This window comes from Aquarana catesbeiana, linkage group LG12, assembly GCF_042186555.1.
Source record: "Aquarana catesbeiana isolate 2022-GZ linkage group LG12, ASM4218655v1, whole genome shotgun sequence".
NCBI classification, from domain to species: domain Eukaryota; kingdom Metazoa; phylum Chordata; class Amphibia; order Anura; family Ranidae; genus Aquarana; species Aquarana catesbeiana.
In genome coordinates, this window is record NC_133335.1 from 152,638,498 (window position 1) to 152,660,059 (window position 21,562).

The window sequence follows — 21,562 nt, forward strand, 5'->3', positions numbered from 1 at the left end:
GACTGAGTTTCCGGGAAGCGAAAGCTACTGGATGCAGGATGGCCTTTGGTCCCTGTCTCTGGGAAAGGATTGCTCCGGTTGCGATTTCTGATGCATCGACCTCCAATACGAAGGGTTGAGTCGGGTCAGGATGGCAAAGGATTGGAGCAGAACTGAATAGTTCTTTTAACTTAAGAAAAGCCTCTTGAGCGGCTGCGGACCACTGGAACGAATGATGCTGCCGAGTTAGTTGAGTAATAGGTGCCACAATGGCAGAGAATCCCACGATGAATTTCCGATAGAAATTAGCAAATCCGATAAACCTCTGTACTGCTTTCTTATTTGATGGAGCTGGCCACTCCTGAATTGCCTGAATCTTCTGAGGGTCCATTGCAACCCCATTGGTGGAGAGTATGAATCCCAAGAATTGTATGGTTGATCTCTCAAACTCACACTTTTCGGCTTTTAGGTATAGCTTGTGTTGCAAGAGAATAGCGAGAACTGTTTTAACGTGTCTCCTGTGCATCTCTAGCGTAGGGGAGAAGATGAGGATGTCGTCCAGATACACCACCAGGAAGTCATCTAGATATTGTCGGAAGATGTCATTCACTAGATGTTGGAAGGTGGCTGGAGCATTGCAGAGGCCGAATGGCATCACCAAATATTCAAAGTGGCCGAATCTGGATCTAAAGGCCGTTTTCCATTCGTCTCCAGCCCTGATCCTGACGAGGTTGTAGGCCCCCCGGAGGTCAAGTTTGGAGAACACCTTGGCCGATCGAAACCTTTGGAATAGCTCAGGAATGAGTGGCAGCGGGTACCGATTCTTGATTGTGATGTTGTTGAGTTGTCGATAGTCTACGCAGGGTCTAAGAGTACCGTCTTTTTTTCCCACGAAAAAGATACCTGCTCCAGCGGGTGAAGATGAAGGGCGGATGAAACCTTTCTCAAGATTTTCATCTATGTACTGCTTTAGAGCCTCCAGCTCGGTTTCAGAAAGGGGGAATATCCGGCCAAATGGAATCTCAGAGCCAGGAAGAAGATCAATTGGACAGTCGTAGGCCCTGTGAGGTGGTAGGCGGTCAGCCATTTGTTTACTGAAGACCTCCTGAAACTCGAGATATTCAGAGGGGACGTGTTGGAGGTTGTTTGGCGGTACCGCCATTGTGGCACAAACTTTGGAATCCGGAAGCAGGCAGTGTTGGGAGCAATACTGAGAAGGGAATGATACTGACTTGGTGCTCCATTTGATTAGCGGATCGTGGGCTTGCAACCATGGTAGGCCGAGTATGATGGGGAAGATTGGTGAGCGAATTAGGTCAAGCCGTAAGAACTCCCGGTGGCCGGAGTCCGTGACGACTGAAATAGGTTGGGTCTCCTGGGTGATGGGGCCTGAGCAAGGAAGGGATCCGTCGGCCAGGTGTATTTGTAGATCCTGCTCTTTGGTCTGTAGAGGGATCTTCAATCTGTGTGCCAAGGCGGAATCTATAAAACAGCTGCAGGCCCCGGAATCAACGATGGCCTGCAGGCGAGTCTCCTTTTCCGGAAGCTGCAGAGAAACAAACAACATCACATAAGCCTTGGGGATGTTATGGTTAGGAAAGTTCAATATGTTTGACTGAGGGAACTTACTGGGCCTGATCGGACAGCTGCGCAGGAAGTGCCCGGTTCCTCCGCAGTAGAGGCAAAGGTTAGACTGCCGTCTGCGCTGTTTCTCCTCGGAGGTCAAGGGACCTCGGACCAAACCGAGCTGCATTGGTTCGACCTCAGGGACCGATGCGGTAGTAACTGAAGGTGAAGTTTGGGATACTGTGGAGTGAGGTCGCGGTGATGCCCAGGCAGGGCGAGGCTGCTGAAACCGTTCTGAGCGCCGCTCCTTAAGGCGCCGATCAAGTTTTGTAGCTGCTTGAATAAGTTCCTCTAAGGAAGCAGGGGTCTCCATCCTGGCTAACTCGTCTTTGAGTAATTCAGATAGGCCTTGGCGGTACTGGTAACGTAAGGCCGGCTCATTCCAGTTGGTGTTGGCCGCCCACTTACGGAATTCTACTGTATAGTCCTCAATAGGTCTTCTTCCTTGGGACAAATGGTGCAAGATAGCTTCGGCGGTGGCCATGCGTTGCGGATCATCGTAGAGCTGGGTCATGCTCTCAAAGAACGCTTCGATAGTGTTCAGGGCAGGGCTGCGCTGTTCCATCAGGCTGTGGGCCCAAGCCTGGGGTTCCTCGGAAAGCAGGGAAATGGCAAACCCCACCTTGACGATCTCTGAAGAGAAGGTTCTTGGCTGTAGAGCGAAGTATAGGGAACATGCGTTTTTGAAAGCCCTAAACTTCTTGCGATCTCCCGAGAACCGTTCAGGTGTAGGGACCCTGGGCTCAGGAAGGGCCATAACCACAGTGGGGTTGGCCGGAGCTTGAGGAAGCGGACCCCCACTGCTGGGTGCAGGAGCTGCGGCTGCGGAGGGTAGTAACCCGGAGATCTGCTGCAGGCGGTTATCAACTTGTGTGTAGCCTTCTTGCAGCTTTTGTACGGAGTCCGCCAGGGTAGATACTTGCTGACATAAGATCTCCAAAGGAGAGCGCGCTCTGTCGGCCTCAGACATCTGGCTGGTTTGTACTGTCACAAACACGTACTTACCGAGGCCGAGATGCCGAGAGCGGCTCGCCCTTACGACCACGCGCACCCAGACCCCCGAAATGGGTACAGGAGGCTGGGGGCACGCGGAGGCACGGGCTTCCGGGTGAATAGCAGGTTCAGAGGCTGGAAGCGGGTGCCCCGAGATCCCGGGGGGAGCAAGGCTGCAAACACAAGCAGAGGTTAGGGAATAGGCAGGTATGATCAGGGTAGTCCAGCAGAGAGGTGGTTAAACAGGCCAGGGGTTCGGTACACAGGTCAGGCAGAGTGCTTAGGGACAATCCAGGAGAGTAGTGGTTAATCAGGCAGAGATTCGGTACACAGATCAGACTATAAGGCTTTAGGGAACACAGGCACAAGGAAGCAGGGGAGAGCTGACGACAAACCAGCAACCCGACTGGGTGCTGGAGCCGTCAGATATAGCCCCCGTGCCCGGCGAGCGCGTCAGCGTGACGCGCTACCGGGCACCCGCACGGGCTACGGCGCGCACACGGGGACCGCCGTGCACCCGCGCGCGCCGCACCATCAGGCCGCGGACGGGTGTGCGGCGAAGCGCTCGTCCCGTGCGCATGCGCACCGGAGCCCGGCGAGCGGAGACGCTCCCTGGCTCCTGACAGGATTGCATCCTTGTAATTATCCACTAGATGTCGCCAGATATTTATTCATGTTAAGCCCCTGCTGTTCCTCCTGTTTCGAGGAATGTTATTATATAACTGGCCACTAGATGGAGCGCCGTGAATGATTTATCAATAGGGACCATGTTCTTATGTAATTTTGTCATTCAGTGATGAATTTTAATTATATTTTTAAGAAAATACTTAGATTCTTTGTTTAGATGGTGAGGTATAGGAACATTTAGGAATTTGGATAATTATTCTAGTAGATAGTTATTGTAACGCTGGTTTCCATGACAGCGATTCACTTTATAAGTCACCTCCGCACTCACGGCTCTAAACCCTTTGAAAAAGTCACGTAGACAGTGACGCAACACGTCAGGGAAATGAGCCATGGTGACGTCACTTCTGGACGCCGCCGAGACCGGAAGTCTGTTCTGTTTACATGCTGTTTGTTCGTTACTTCTACTGTAAGTTACTACTATTTTATTATTAAAGTGTTGGCTAAATACTACACCATGAAGCCCTCCTCTTGCTTTTTTATGTCACTGATCGCTGCCAGCCCGAGAGCTTAACTGTTCCTGAGTGACCGGGGAATCGATCTGCCGGAAACCGATCGGTCAGTGTGGATCGTCCAAGTTTGGCTTGTTTACTTGTTATATGAGGTGAGAGGCTGGGGGAAATGGTATCACTCACATTGGATGGAGTACGCTAATTGGAGTGTGGCACATGCACTTTATATTGGATGAACAGTCCTGCACATTGGGATTCAGCACTTTATTTAAATTTATTGCACTACTTAAAAGACTGTTTTGTTACACATTGGACTTTGTTTTTACTTGCACAAGAAATTGCTTGCACTATTGAAAGTCCTGAATTGTATTTGCACTTTATTTGGCCTATTTTGCACAATCACTGCATAATTGTTATTTGCACTTATATTTACTGTTTGCGAGATTGTATCATTAGCTTGCACATTGTTTACCGTAGCTGCTATTTTTGCACTATTTGCACATTTTTTGCACAGTCAGTTTCAGTGGTTATTTGTTAGCTAGAGCTATCTTTAGCTGCTTCAATTAGTTGTAGTTTACCCTTGAGGTTTAGATGGCTGAGTATGGATGGCATGATGGCGGAGTATGGATGGAGGGATGGATGAGTATGGATGGAGGAATGGATGACTATGGATGGCCGAGTATGGATGGAGGGATGGCCGGTGTATGGATGGAGGGATGGCTGAGTATGGATGGAGGGATGGCTGAGTATGGATGGCGGGATGGATGAGTATGGATGGCGGGATGGATGAGTATTGATGGCTGAGCATGGATGGATGAGTATTGAGGACTGAGTAATAAAGGGATGGCTGAGCATGGATGGATGGATGGCTGGGATGAGTGCTGCAATTGTAACAAAGCAGCGCTGTGGGCACTACACATCCAGCCCACAGCGCTGCTGCATCTGATCTCTCCCCTCTCCGCTCACAGTGATCGGAGAGGGGAGAGAGGAACCGGATATTACGTCGGGTTGTTTACATGTGGTCGACGGCGCGATCACGTGGTAAACGGTCGCTGTCAGCGGCCATTTACCGTGATCCGTGATGTGCCGGGTCCTCTGGACCCGGCGGTCATGGATGCTCCCGTGTGCGCGCCCCAGGGGGCGGGCCGGAGCGCAATTCTGGGAGGACATCATAGTACGCCCTCCCAGAGTTATCGAACCGCCCTGTAGCCATCATTCGACTATGGGCCGGTTGTTAAGGGGTTAATATGTCACCTTTAACGATCTTCTCTTTTTGTAATATATTAACACACTTGAGTTGTCTCTATTATGGATACTATTACTGCCGCTCTGCGTTGCAACTATGGGATCTTCTGTTTTTATTTGTGCCCATGCGCAGTGGGCTTGCTATGCTGGATAGACTTTACCCTTCATTTCCGCGCTCTCGCGTGGTTTCGATCTAATCACGTTCTTGTACTGGCACGTGCGTGTCAGTAGAGAACAGAGGACGGTTAACGTGATGCCCTTTCTATGGCGCCGTCATTGACACTCCCATTTGCTAATCAGCTGATTGCTGTTTTTGTGACTTCTGTTGAGTGTCTCGCGTGCGCGGTGATGCAATCCGCTGTCGTATGTTCTGACGCCCTTGATGCCGCCCCTACTCCTCGTGATGCAATTACATTCCGTGCATCTTTTTAACTAAACTGATCACAGCTGACACCTAGCGTGCACTGCGCAGCTGCTGGTACTTTTTCAGCCTATATAAAGTATACAAAGTATATAAAGTGGATAAAAAGTTTCATTGTCACTGCTGCTTCCCGACGGAAGGACTTCCAAAAGCCGCGGAAACACGAGCGGAATGTCCGATAGAAAAAGTCAGATGGAAGATTTTCATCGTATATTCCGATCGTGTGTATGCGTCATCTGACTTTTTTTTTTTTCGAAAATTCTGACGGACCTAGAAATAGAACATGTTCTAAATATTTCAGACAGAACCAATTCCTATCGGGAAAACCACTCGTCTGTATGCTGTTCCGACGGACCAAAAACGATGCATGCTCTGAAGCAAGTATGAGACGGAAGCTATTGTCTACTGGCTATTGAATTTCCTTTTTCTAGTCCCGTTGTACGTGCTGTACGTCACCTCGTTCTGGACGGTCGGACTTTGGTCTGACTTTGGTTTGACCGTGTGTAGGCAGGACCGCTTAAATGGAATTCGTCGGAGTTCCGTCGGAGAAACCTTCAGAGTTTATTCCGACGGCAAAACTGGTCGTGTGTATGCATTACACGTTGCTACTGGCATCCTTAGGTATACAGAAGGACTTTTTGATTCACTTTATGTGGTTTCTATTTGATAGTCCATTTTAATATATGCGTATTTTGATAAGACTACATTATGAATATTTTTTTTTTTTGTCTGTTTGGCAATTAGCATTGTATATTAAGTTAATGGCAGTATTTTTTGCTTTATTAATTGTGTTCAACTCTATATGAGACACATTAGTTCAACAATTTTTTCTATTTCTTTTTTGTTATTTTTTGCAATGATGGCTCTGACTTTTTATGCCCTGACTAGAGGATAATGCCTACATGCCCTCTGGTGTATATTTTAGTGGCTAATTGTCAGCTAATCCATGCCACTCATTGTAGCTTATGCTTGCATATTAAATATGCAATTCATTTAAATATACTTACATTATATTTTATTATCTTTATCTTTTTTTGTCATTTTATACAAATCGCATAGGTACTACCATTTCTTCTTGTGACCATTTGTATGTTCTTATCTGGCCATCCTGTAATTAAAACACCTGGCTTGGATTTTGATAGCCAACACCTGAACTCATTGGTTCACCAATCATTATCTGGCTAAGGATTGCCTTAGCTTGATGTTGGGACTTGACTTCATTTTATTCTTGGTTGACATCCAGCAGTGAATCTACTTCTTTTTTGACACCAGGTTATATTTATTTTTTTATATTTTTTATATTTGGTGGTGGTATCATGACCGTGTGGGTGGTCTTGGTGACTGTTTTCCCGCCCTCAATGATGCTCACTATATGCCCCTTGTTTCTATGTTTCTTCGCGTTATTGTATGTTTTTATTATAGATGTACACTGTTCTCCACAAGGGAATGCCTCTGAAGAAAGGATAAGTTCCTGAAACGCGTCAGTGTAATCTCTACCCAGGAGACAACACCAGTGTCATTCTGTACTTACTGTATATTTTTTTATATTGTTCTTAAATGGTCAATTGTTATGTTTATGCATATATTGACTTTTTATTATAATATTTAATAAATTACATCATTATATAATTGGTCTTTGTACCTATACTTTAGTTGCCTTCAAAGTCCCAACCCTCCTTGGGGGACCTCTCTTCACACCTCCCCAGAAATGTCATTAGCAAAGGATTAGAAAGAACAGAAAGGTCGATTTATTCTGCTGATAGTGACTTGATTGACCTGACGTCAGCTTGCTGAGAATGGAATGGGTAGCGCTTGCCCGTTAAAGTCTGCTGGGACATGTCGTCGTTTAGGGAATCAAGAGCAAGGATCGCTAAGGATGCAACCCATAACAGTGAGTAAAATACAATGTTAGATTATTTTTAAAAAATAATCTTATGTTTATGTTTATTGTAGATAATAGATATCATTAATGTAAAATAATGTGAGGCTTTAGAACCACTTTCATGTGGTTCCCCAATCATCTATAATTGTAAGGGGGCACTTCTTCTGATAAATAGACCATTATTGTAAGGTGGCACTTCTTCTGTCACACTGGCTACCAATGAAAAGGGGCATTTCTTTCTATGCTGACCACCAGTGTAATGGGGCATCTACACCAAGAACTAAAGTAACAGAGCATTTATACTGGCCACAACTTGAAAGGGGGCATATACACTGACCACTACTATTTACACTGACCTTCAGCGTAAAAGGTGTGACAACGGAAGGTTGCACAGGCCACTACAGAGAAGGAATAGGTATAAACAGTAGGGATGGGCTCAATGTTCAAGTCCAACGCCGCGTAATGCCCAATAATGCACTGCGAGATTGGCGTGCATTGACGTCTGATGATAAGCCAAAGCATGCACCTGACATGCATGCTTTGGCCAATCACAGCGAGCTCTGCTGTGAGAGCCATGATTGGCCAAAGGCAGGGTGCCTTTAGCCAATCATGGCTCAGGGGGCTAAGTCCACACCCCACACTATATAAGGCTGCTTACACGTCGGCCGTATATAGTGTTATCACAATCATTGAGAGAACAAGCTAGAGGCAGGTTAGTTAGTGACGTGCAGGCAGTTTAAAATATATATATATATGTATACACAGTGTAGTCCCTGGTATGGACTGGGGGAAGCCCACGCTGATTTTTTAAAATTGATTTTTATCTATATTGCCGGTAGTCAGCAATACATTACAGCCACGAGCAATTTTAAATGACACTTTTTCCTTTAGAAATGTCATTTTGTTGCTGCACTGTAAAACACATCACACAGATGCACCATTTTACAGGCAGACTAAGGGGAACCCCCAGGCATGATATTTAAAGGAATTTTTATTTTTCATTGTTACACTTTAAACATGATTAAATACACTGCTCCTGAAAAAATGGTCTTTTAAAAACTTTTTTTTTGCATTGATATATATCCCCTGGGGCAGTACCCGGGTCCCCATACACTTTTTATGGCAATAACTTGCACATAAGCCTTTAAAATTAGCACTTTTGATTTTTCATTTTCGTGTCCCATAGACTTTAATAGGGTTCGCATGTTCGCACAAATTTTTGCCTGTTCGCATGTTCTGGTGCAACCATCCCTAATAAACAATTTACAATGACAAAAGAGCCTGTTAGAGATGAAAATTGCCGGGTCCTACTGAAATCTACTGGAAAGGCAGGGCACAGAGAAAAGCATCAACATTTCTACTTTGGTGTTATGTAGCTGCACTCCTGTGTACAGGGTTTAGCCCGGTTCAACTATAAATGTATGAAAATTTGACAGCCAGGCAACTAGCATTTCTAAAAGGAATTGTCAGTAATGGTAGCCCCAATGATTCACTCATGACAGTTTTTCTTTAATAGATATATTAAATATGGTATCATGCCAAAAGATGGGCTAGTTATTGAAAAATGTGCTTTGCAAATGTTTCAACATTCATGCAAGCGTGAATAATACCCACACTGTTTGTAATATGTGTGTAACAGTTTCATTGTTGCCTTTTGCTAGGGGAATGTAACATTCCCTAACATTCAGGTGCAAGAAAAAAAATAGTTGCAGGAACATTTGCCTGTGAGAATTAACATTCGCCGAAAGGGAAAATAGCCTACCATTATAGGCTAAAAGCAATCGAGCAGCAAGGGAAATAATATTATGGAGACTTTTGCACGGTGTACTGTCTGAGGAGGATCCTGTGTAAATGAATGGGTATTCAGCTGACCGAGCCTCCAGAAGCAGTGTGAAGCAGAACATGGTATTATTACCACTTCTAAATGTGACAGCTTTCTCCTTGTTGTTAAGGAGCCACACCTGCCGACATTCTAAAAACCAGTGATTTATCTCAGCACATTCAACTGTCAGCTTCAAAATTCATGCCAGGCCTTTTAGGTCTGGTATGACTTTTAAGGGGGATACCATAAAAAAAAGGCATAGCGTCCCCCTCAAATCCCCCCCCCCCCCCCTTTGAGTCTGGCATGGATTGTAAGGGGGAACATCATGCAAAAAAACAAGAAAAAAACCATACCAAGCCACAAGTCCTCAACTTGGAGAAGGGGAGGGTGTACCTTGTCAGGAGGGACCACATGGCAAAGCACCTTGGGGACAAAGGCCTCTTTCCCACAACCCTGGACTGGTGGTTATGGGGGTCTGTGGGTGAGGGGCTTCTGGAATCTGGTGACATTAGTCTTTATGGATTGTTTAAAAATAAAACTAACTAAACATTTTACTACAGGGTCAATCCACCTAAAACTGATATTTTAGTTTCTGGTATATGCTAAATAGTGACATTTATATCTTTCAAGGTATGCAGTGGGAAAATTGCATTAATTGAAATATCACTTTTGGGTGGAATGATCCTTTCATAAAACACAAAAGCAATCAGATAGGCTTAATGTAACAAAAGGTAAGCCTATTTCCCATCAACCATTTTCCATAAATGAAACATACACTTACTTAAAGGTAGGATTAATGTTCACATGATGAACGCCTTCCACAACCCGAAAATCACTCCCATGCCCAACTGCAGTGGCACAGTTCCTGCAGTAGAATTGAACATCTTGAGGATTGAATTTCTTTTTCTGCTCCACCTTAGCTTGTTTCATCTGACGTTCAATGACAGATGATAACTGCAGATCCAAAATCTGTGGCAGAAACCAGAAACTTATCAAATGGTTAAATATTGACTCCTACATTAACCCTACCATTGTTTGGTACTACCTCTCTTTTTGCACAGAGGATGAACAGACCATATTTAGTGTTTATTACATACACATTGGAGATTTGAATGTTTGTAAGAGCCCCCTGCATCCCCAGCCAGAATTAAAAGATATTCATTCTGTATTTCCCATCATAGTTGAACTGTTTATCATAATTATATTTTGGTAATAATGCCTTTAAAATCATAGTTGATGCATACTAATACAACTATCTCAGTAATCACTACTATAAAATATAAAAGTGCTTAATAAATAACAATTACACATACATATAATATTGTGTGTTTTTGTGAAAAAGTAGAAATTGCAAGCACACAAAAACCCCAACTAGGCAACTTACAATAAAACACCTTTTGATATTTATTATTAAGTAAAATGATGACTCTACAATTATTTCTAAACCCACACCATATGTGGTGATGCCCAACAAGTGAAAATAATAAATAAACTTTGCGCCTCATAAACTATGTATAGTACTCTGAATAATAATAAATCAAATAAACCCAACAAGTACCATGTACATTTTATTTTATTTTCTTATTTTACTTTATGCTGGATTTATGTATTATTTAAGAAGCCTCTTGATGACAGTGCGCAGAGTTGACCTCTTTATGAAGACATCTGGGATCTAAATAGACCATTGATGTTTTCACTGTATAGTCAAGATGTGGCCGGTGGTACACAGTGTCCCCGATCACCTTCTCCTCCATCACTTGAGTATGCAATAAGCATAAAAACCAAAAGTGCTGAAAAAAGTTGCAAAGAGATCAGGGAACATGCCTCACATGTGTCCTCACCTCGCTTTCTTAGAGGTACAGCTGATGAGATAAGAAAGAAGACATGGTTCTAATCATTGCCATTGGAACAGAGGCAGTGGTGGGGGAAGCTCTAATTTTACTTTATAACTTTGTTGTTTTAGGGCTTTTGTTAACTACATTAGTTTGACATTAGTTTGAGACACTTTTTAAATCATTCGGAATTCACTGACAGGCACATTTGACCTGCAATTAACCTTTTTTTGACCTGGAGTTGACCTCCTTTTGATCTACATTTGACATACTTCATGCAGGTTTTGCATCTCTAGACTTGTGTCACATATGACCAGAGTTGTAGACCCTCTGTGCTGTCTGCAACATTGGTGAGGGTGCAAGCCCCAAAAAGGGGCCTAGGCACAGAGTCTGAGGATAAATATATAAGTTTTAATATCCTGCGCTTACCCTAAAAAGATAATAGTGAAAACTAATTGATATAATCTGTGTATAAAATGAGAAAGAAACATTGATAGGTGCAGCAACTCAAAAATCTAAATATTCTGTTCCCAGTCGATACTTCTTAAAGGGAAACGCGTCGGGTGGAGCAGTAATCAGTCACCACGTTCCAGCCTGCAGGGAATTTCTGCGGCTGTGTTCATTTGGATTTTCTTTGTTTATCTGTGAAGTGCAATGACATTTGAAAATAAAACATCCATTTTCTACTGCACCATGAAGTTTCTCCCTTTTTGAATCTTATATGTGCTATATATGCAATAATAAATCCATATATTTTTTTCGGATTCACGCTATGAGATCAATTTCTTTTTTGCTGCATATGGATGTTTAATGCTGGGAACACCGCAACATCAGAGAAGGGAAAGACTACCACTGGGCTGAGGACCATTACCAAGGTTCATCATCGCTGGATTTTGTCTGCATGCCTTTTACCCCTGCAGTCCGGTGAGTGAGGGCACGAGTGGGGGTGCAGTGGAAGACGGGGAACACTTGCTACACTGAGAGTACCGCCTTTCTATTGGAGGGACACATCAAAAGAATTTTTTCTGAACACAAATTTTTTGGACATTGTTTTCATTATATAATAATATTTTTTCAGCACATTTTTATCACTTCTATATATTTTTATCACTTGGTTTATGAATTGGACTTTCCACATATTAACGCTGGGGACTTTATTGTAATGGTTTAGATTGTTTTTAACAAGTTTGTACCAAAAATTTTTTTCTTTTCATCACTAATTTGGAATGTTTGCAGATTTTCAATTTTATAGACAGTTTTGGGTATATTTGTTTTAGCACCTTGCACTTTATTGTATAGGATATGGTTGCAGGAGCTTTTCACTTATTTTTAGCTCCCTTTTTTCACCACATTTGTTGCACTTAATATATAATTTTTTTATATGTATTTATACATGAACAATATCCAATGCACATATAGCCGAACAGCGCCAATTCCCTTATTTTAGAACTTTTGTTGATTTGAATTTCACCTAAGTGATATTCTGTGTCAGGGGGGCTGCAGTTCTTTTTTCTCCTCTTTTTTCCTAAGCGAGGAACTACTGTTCCTTATTATCGTGTTTGATCCCCATAACTTGGGATCCATCTCATCTGGTAAGAGGCTATTTTAATCCTTTCCGCCCTGATGTAAGGAAAATAAAGCGCTGAACATTACCGATATCCATGATTGGCACTGAATACACATGGACATTTATTTATTAATTTATATATTTCAATATGGTGTGCAGTTTATATATTAATTTTTACCTGTTTGAACTCATATTGATTTGCGCTTTGTATATACACACACACAGAGTCTGAGGAGCCACCTGGGAATCAACAGTGCACCTCCCAAGGCGTAATGGACTTTGCCGCAGGACGGCATCCAGGTTGCAGCCATCAGAGACACCTGTGCTGACAGCAACTGACACAGGAAGTAGTGAGGTCACCAGAGGCACTGGGAAGGTTGGAGAGATAGTCACCTTAGGAACACAGAAGAAAGTCACTGGAACACTGGGGTGCTGGGATTACAGGATACATAAGGGTGCAGAAGTCTCTTAAGGTACTGGGGGTGCTTGAGTCACAGGAACAAGAAACTCACTCATGGACAGAGAACTCTCTTGGAAACATAAGAACTCAAGTGTGAGAGGCTCTTACAGTACTGGTGTTCTGGTAATACAGGTACACAGGAGTGTGCATTAATTGCAGAACTGGGGTTCTGGGAACACAGGTACACTGGAGTGTGAGTTTCCTCCAACACTGGAGTTGTTGAGAGAGATTCTGGGAGAACTGGAAGACAGGAGTGTAGGGACACTGTAGAACTCACCAAGAGTACCCTGAACACACAGGTGAAGGTACGCTGGAAGCTTTTTTGGAGTTCACAGGGAACTGCTCACGTGACTTCATCAAAGATGAAAGATCAATGATGAAGTCACGTGAGCAGTGACACAACGCGTCAGAGAGGAGTCAGGTGTTGTCACTTCTGGGTCACGGCCGAGACCGGAAGTACTCTGTCCTGTGCTGTTTATCCAATTTTTTAATGTAAGTTACTACGTTGTGTTTTAATAAAACTGTGTTGGATTACTACGCAATGGGGTTATTCCTTTATATTGCATGCCCCCATCTTACTTGCCAAGCCTGAAGCCTTCCATCAGAGACTGGGACGATTGGAGGAGATTGATCGATTATTGGATCACATCTGCTTTCAGACTGCAGGCTTGACTTGACCCGTAGGGGTCTTTAATAGAGGTGAGAGGCTGGGGGAATCGTGTGGCGCACCACGGATTGTCGGTGATTGGAGGAATTTGAAACCGATCATTCTCTGCACATACACTTGCATGCATGTTTTTTTGCATGAACTGTTATATGACGATTGCACTTGTTGGACTATGCACCTTTATTTATTGAATTAGCGGTTTTCTTGCACTTTTTTGCACTTTTTCATAATATCTGATTTTCTTCATTTTTATGTGCCTCATGAGTTTTATTGGATTCACTGACTGCATTTCTACATTTTTGGACTTATTTATGCAATTTTTTATTATTGCGACTTTTTTCACTTTATGCGATTTTTTTATTTTTTTTTTTATTTTTTCACTTTTATGCACTTTATGAGGTTTATTGGATTTATTGAATGTTATTTCTACACGTCATTATCCTGTTAGCCACTTGATGTCACATTCAAGAATTGTCATTAGCTACACAATTTAGTCACATTATTTTTGTGATATTTGATTTACTTTTACATTCTAGTTAGCGCCACATATTTCTTTTATTTCATAGAGTAGGAATGCTGTTCTGCTGGACCTGGTAATCTCAAACTATGCAGAGCTTATTACTAATGTTCATATAAAAAAACATCTGGGTAGCAGTGACCATAACATTATTTCATTTAATCTTAGGTGTTAGGTGTTAGCTGTAAGCAACAAGCACATACTGGAAAGATAAAAACATTTAACTTTAAGTGAGCACATTTTCCAAAGATGAGGCTGCTCTCCAAGACTTATAAATTTAAATCTTTTATTTTATTTAGGAAACAACATTCCATAATATCACAGACAACAAAAAAGGAGATAGTCACAAAACAATAATGTCCTGACCAGGGGAATCATTATCAAACTATTTACTACCTATTCTTTTCTTAGTCATCTTGACTCTTTCCCTCTGGTCTTGTATTTGCCGTACTCTGATCCCCTATTTGGGCTCCTTCATACTGACTGTATTTGGAAACCCCCCCACCTAAATGTTCTTCACCAACACCAAAAAAAAAAAACAATTATGGGTGGAACTGCACATGGGTGTGCGTACTACAAAAGTAGTTATTGGAGTTTGTTATAGACCTCCCAGTATTAATGAGGAGATGGAGACTCAGCTCCTTGCACAGATAGAAAGGCCTGCAAGGGTTGGGACAGTGATAATAATAGGGGATTTTAACTACCCAGAAACTGACTAAGTAATGGCACTGCAGGGATAGTTAAAGGGCAACAACTTATAAACTTATTACAAGACAATTTTATGGTACAGTTTATAGAGGCCCCAACTAGAAATGATGTGGAATTCCCTTCCATAGGCAGTGGTCTCAGCGGGGAGCATCGATAGTTTCAATAAACTATTAGATAAGCACCTGAACGACGCGACATACAGGGACATACAATGTAATACTGACATATAATCACACCCATAGGTTAGACTTGATGGACTTTAGGTAAAGTTAATCCAAGGAATATCCAATTGCTTCTTGGGGGATCAGGAAGAATATTTTCCCCCGCTGGAGCAAATTGGATCATGCTTTGTTTTTTTTTGCCATACCTCCTGGATCAATTATGGGAATTGGATTGTGTATATAGGATTTTATAAATTTGTTCCTTCTATTGGTTGAACTAAATTAACGTGTGTCTTTTTTCCACAAGACTAACAATGTAACTATATGGTTTTATTTGGTTTATACTATTTGATATGTGGATAACAGTGAGTGCAGCTGTCAACATTTGATTTAATTATATTGTAGCACTATTGAGCACAGGATTTAGATTTTCTTCCCTAGAGTTGAAACCTATCCGGGATTTACCCACACAGTCTGGGTTTTGAATCATGTGTCCAGTTTTCAGTCCACATGAAAGGCGGACACATTATGGACCCGGACTTTGGCTTCCCAAGCATACTTGCTTTATGTATTGACATCACTTTTTCCTGTGATATGATCCAGAAAGTATGGAGTAAGGATCACTAAACCGCTGCACCTGTGTCACCAGTGTTTCGGGCAGAGTGATACTGACAACCTCTCCCTGCAGCGTGCAGTGTCATCCTTGAATGTTGTACAGCGGGGGGTGGGGTGGGGGGGGAGTGGGGCAAGGCTGGGGAGCTAGGTGGAGCAGCTCTCTCAGAAAGGCACATTTCTGAGAGAGCTGCCATTCCTGCTAGATGCTATCCACAGGAGTATGTACAATTTGTCAATGAGAGGGATAGTGGATTGCACTATATTTACTCAGGGAAAGTCCCTCATCAAGTGGAAACCGCACCATATTTTTCAGTGCATGGGGGTGCCATTAAGAGTTAATGGCACCACCACGTGTTTTCTTAAAGCAGCGTGTAATTTATGCAAGTGTGGGAAGGGGTGCGATTTTCACACACTTCTACATCCACACAGATGTGAAACTAGCCTCATTTTTAACCCCTTCCTGCCTGCCCTAGTGTCCCTTTAACCTGGGTTTGTATGCTTGTCTGCCAAGTCATGTGACCAATGTTATTGACTGTTGCAGTGGTCACACAATCTGGAGCCGATTCCACTGGTTCCTGATCATTACCCTGTTTCCCCGAAAATAAGACCTAGCGTGATTGTCGGTGATGGCTGCAATATAAGCCCTACCACCCAAATAAGCCCTACCTGGTTTCCCCGAAAATAAGCCCTACCCTGAAAATAAGACCTACAAGGACTTTAACTAGGGCTTATTTGGGGGATAGGGCTTATATTGCAGCCATCACCCACAATCACGCTAGGTCTTATTTTCAGGGAAACAGGGTAGTACAGACCGAGAGCTGTCTTTGACATCTCGGTCTCTGTGCTGGGACATTTGCCGCCCATAGACATTATGTAGGTGGCAAGAGGTTAAGTTAGCTTTTAGATTCCTATCTTAACCACTCTGTCAAATTTCTCTGTGCATACTTGCCAACTGTCTCAGATTTGCTGGAATAGGCCTACTTTTTAGTTATCTGTCCTGTGATGCCTGTGTCCAAGGAATCAAAGTGTAAGGCATCTCCCATTTGTGTTCTCAATGGACATTAAATAGAGCTGGAGAACTATGCATTACACACCCTGACCTCTAAACTCTGTGTGTTACATATTCTTGACCTTTGCACTCTTGCATTACATACCTCTGACCCCTTACACTCTGGATATTACAGACTCCTGCTCAATATACAGTGGGGATGGAAAGTATTCAGACCCCCTTCAATTTTTCACTCTTTGTTATATTGCAGTCTTTTGCTAAAATCATTTTTTTCCTCATTAATGTACACACAGCACCCCATATTGACAGAAAAACACAGAATTGTTGACATTTTTGCAGATTTATTAAAAAAAGAAAAACTGAAATATCACATGGTCCTAAGTATTCAGACCCTTTGCTGTGACACTCATATACTTAACTCTGTGGTGCTGTCCATTTCTTCTGATCATCCTTGAGATGGTTCTACACCGTCATTGGAGTCCAGCTGTGTTTGATTATACTGATTGGACTTGATTAGGAAAGCCACACACCTGTCTATATAAGACCTTACAGCTCACAGTGCATGTCAGAGCAAATGAGAATCATGAGGTCAAAGGAACTGCTTGATGAGCTCAGAGACAGAAATGTGGCAAGGCACAGATCTGGCCAAGGTTACAAAAATAATTCTGCTGCACTTAAGGTTCCTAAGAGCACAGTGGCCTCCATAATCCTTAAATGGAAGACGTTTGGGGCGACCAGAAACCTTCCTAGAGCTGGCCGTCCGGCCAAACTGAGCTATCGGGGGAGAAGAGCCTTGGTGAGAGAGGTAAAGAAGAACCCAAAGATCACTGTGGCTGAGCTCCAGAGATGTAGTCAGGAGATGGGAGAAAGTTGTAGAAAGTCAACCATCACTGCAGCCCTCCACCAGTCGGGGCCTTATGGCAGAGTGGCCCGACGGAAGCCTCTCCTCAGTGCAAGACACATGAAAGCCCGCATGGAGTTTGCTAAAAAAACACCTGAAGGACTCCAAGTTGGTGAGAAATAAGATTCTTTGGTCTGATGAGACCAAGATAGGCCTTAATTCTAAGCGGTATGTGTGGAGAAAACCAGGCACTGCTTATCACCTGTCCAATACAGTCCCAACAGTGAAGCATGGTGGTGGCAGCATCATGCCGTGGGGGTGTTTTTCAGCTGCAGGGGCAGGACGACTTGTTGCAATCGAGGGAAATATGAATGCGGCCAAGTACAGGGATATCCTGGACGAAAACCTTCTCCAGAGTGCTCAGGATCTCAGACTGGGCCGAAGGTTCACCTTCCAACAAGACAATGACCCTAAGCACACAGCTAAAATAACGAAAGAGTGGCTTCACAACAACTCTGTTCTTGAATGGCCCAGCCAGAGCCCTGACTTAAACCCAATTGAGCATCTCTGGAGAAACCTAAAAATGGCTGTCCACCAACGTTTACCATCCAACCTGACAGAACTGGAGAGGATCTGCAAGGAGGAATGGCAGAGGATCCCCAAATCCAGGTGTGAAAAACTTGTTGCATCTTTCCCAAAAGGACTCATGGCTGTATTAGATCAAAAGGGTGCTTCTACTAAATACTGAGCAAAGGGTCTGATTACTTAGGACCATGTGATATTTCAGTTTTTCTTTTTTAATAAATCTGCAAAAATGTCAACAATTCTGTGTTTTTCTGTCAATATGGGGTGCTCTGTGTACATTAATGAGGAAAAAAATGAACTTAAATGATTTTAGCAAATGGCTGCAATATAACAAAGAGTGAAAAACTTAAGGGGGTCTGAATACTTTCCACACTGTATATATACTATATTATATATTATATACTTCTCACCAAAGTGTTTATTGTCTTAAGAGTTGCTGGTTGCCTAGCAGTCCATGACTATTTTAATGAAGATCTTCCTTAAGGTAGGCTCAGATAAAATGTTTTTTCTGACTATTTTCAGTGTACGGAAAATCAAGTGTAATGGAAGAAGTTTATTTTTAAAAATTATTGTGCTGAGGTTTATGCATGTCTGCGAGACTCTTACTTTTGGCACAGCAAGGAAAGCATATTTTATGGGTACAAGAATGCTCCCTCCCACTGTTATCACAATTTGGCCACACCTACTGTTTGCCGCGGCACACATAGTGCACCGCAGGAATTGCTCTCAATGGGTCTTTTACAACCCTATAGTGTATACTACTAAAAAAAAATTGCCATCTGACGCTAAAGTTTTGGATTGAAGAAATGGTGGCAACCCTACTCTTCCCCCTATTGTTTATTTCAGACTCTGCTACCTTTCTATGAAGGACTGGAATAATCTGCTCTTATAGATGTAGGAGACAGTCTTACCGAAGCCACATAACATAGTGTAGAGCAGCATTTCATTACTCCCCCGTTACATATAAAGTACTTTTTGTTTTGGATTGGAAGAGAAAATGACAGAAACATGGATTTCTGGTATCATCACTCACCTTTGCGTTATATTCTTTCTCTGGTATTTTTTGCACATGCTCAATGGCCCTTTTCATCAGATCCTCCAAGGATTCATTGGTCCTCTCTCTTCGGCTCTCCTTTCCTCCAGATTTGGCCAGAAATGAATAACAACTGTCCTCAGCCCGAGCTCTGCCTCTAGCCTAAAGAAATGCACAGTAGTATTATACCCAGAATGCATCATTTGTAGCACCTCCATTTTCTAACAGCAATATTGCCTATTTCTGTTGTCTATTAGAGAAAAAAACATGAATCTTCTGTTGCCATATTCCCATCCTGCATGGGCCATTTCAGACTGAGCACATGTAAAAATGCCTAAGCATGGGTTACCAATAGATCCAGACAAATCTGTAATTAGAGTTATATGAAAATCTCAGTCTCCTTTAATAGTTGACCTTGCCTCTACCTACCTGTTGATCCCCTATATGTGTTTTAATGGTATGGGGGCCTCAGTTGCCAGTAGGGATACTTGGGAATAGAAGAAGGTGGGGTCAAGATCAAGTTTTACAAGAAAAAGGTCAATTCAGTTGCCAATATTTCTGCATCTACTGATCATTTTGACATGCATTTTCACTTAAAGAAGGCATATAACATTTGGTTGTGTTCAAATATGTCCCTTAGTTTTTAAGTAGCATGATTGGACAGAATAATAGAATAATCTAACACACTGAATTTCACCTAACACTAAATTTTCTTATAAAGTAACTCTGTTCATAAAAGCTAGAATTTTGACGTAAGTACTATTCTACTAAAATTAATTTAGCCAGTCACTGCATCCACCACAATCCCCTATGAGTTCTACATATCAACCCAACATGTCACTGCTTAACCTTCCACATCCACACGTCTATTTTTTAAACATGAAAAAACACTTTCATGAACTTATTACAATGATGCTTCCATTGGAGCAATGAGGAGAAAAGAAACATGTATCATTGTCACTGTTTGACTCCTAGGGCCATTGCTACCTTAGCTCACAATGTATAGATGGGAATAAAAGAATTAGACCCCTTTCACATGGGGCAGATTATGTTCTGATTAGCAAGGGATCAGCTTACAGACCCCCTGCTGATCGGACCAGAGTGGGCCAATGACACATCAGCGTCCGCTCAGTTTTTGCAGAGGACAAGGACAGAACACCTCTGTGCTCTATGGGTAGTTGGGAGTAAACAGACTCTGCTGTCTTTTTACTCCTGACTATCCTCTGATCCAATCTGCCTAAATGGAAGGGGATGGATTCCCTTCCTTTTGTTTTGTTTTTTTAGGGGACCGGATCCCGGAAGTAGGTCTAAATGGACAATTAAACTAGAACAAAAAAGTGGTCCCCGGATGCCCCACGTGAAATAGCAGTGCCTAACCAAAGTTATGGTGGGTGTCACCAAAAATAACTATAGCTCAACCAAGAAAAATACATTTGGACAATGACACCAACTTATGGCTACCGCAAAATTTATTACAAAATGCAGAATACAAAATATGAATCACAACTCAGTATCCCCTCCTAACCACCCCCTCCTCCACACCCATGATAAAAACCTAAACTCTCTCCCCTTAACCCAACTTCACCCAAACCCACCCCTTGGACAATACCCTTTAGTAACCCCACCCCCTTTAAGACCATAAAGACCTGACGGCCACAGGAGAACCCTGTATGGACCACAATGGGTTGAGCTGTATTGCACCCAGTCCCAGTGCAAAATCAGGTCTGATCACCTCTACACTTAAATCCCTATGAACAGATGAGGTAATCTGATTGTCCACAATGTAACAGGGGCCACGTTAAATTGTCTAGAATGGAAACAGTCAATATAATACTTGCAGTCTACTCAAACCCATTTTGCATGCATGACATATACTGATGACAATACACTGCATGAAATGAGGACATGCAATATGGTCATTACGGGCTGATCAAACCAAGCTAAGTGTATGCATGCAAAGAGTATACATAAAGTACTGATAACAATACGCGGCATAGAATGATTGTGGATGGGCTCCCCCAAATCACTGTTGACACAGCACTTATTCCCACGTGATAAGAGGCTCACCGCCAGGACCACTGATATAGGGGTGCCACGGGTCCCCCTGTACAGGGCCCTGGCCCCCTCAGTTTAAAAGAGGGGGCCAGGTAGCTGACAAGAAGAAGAAGGGGTGGTGGCATTTACTGGAACTGATCTCTTGTAGCTCCCCCTGCAGCAGCCGAAAGCCGGTTTCTCTTCCTCTCCTTTCCACCGGCTTTTAGCTGCTGCAGGGGTGAGCTATTGGGGATCAGTGCCCTTGCCCCTTCTGTCCAGGATCCTCTTCCTTCTGCTGCCCAGGCCCCCTATATGCTCCCTTGGTCCCCCAAGCTCCGCCTCCTCTCCCCTACGCTGGCTGTTGCTGGGGATCATTTCAGGATGGAGACCGAGGGAAGGGGCCTGTAAATATGTCATGTTTACCAATAA

General features: G+C 43.0%; 1 protein-coding gene across 6 annotated transcripts in view; it reads right to left on the minus strand.

Moving 5' to 3' along the window:
• Positions 1–21,562, minus strand: part of LOC141113174 (ATP-dependent RNA helicase DHX58-like) — a 138,898-nt gene that overhangs the window by 43,055 nt on the left and 74,281 nt on the right. For all 6 annotated transcript variants that reach the window (XM_073606098.1, XM_073606101.1, XM_073606100.1 and 3 more), the window contains 2 exons: positions 19,100–19,261; positions 9,886–10,073 (listed from right to left, as the gene is read on the minus strand). In XM_073606098.1, the coding sequence (XP_073462199.1) occupies positions 9,886–10,073; positions 19,100–19,261 (350 nt within the window). The remainder of the gene's footprint in view (positions 1–9,885; positions 10,074–19,099; positions 19,262–21,562) is intronic.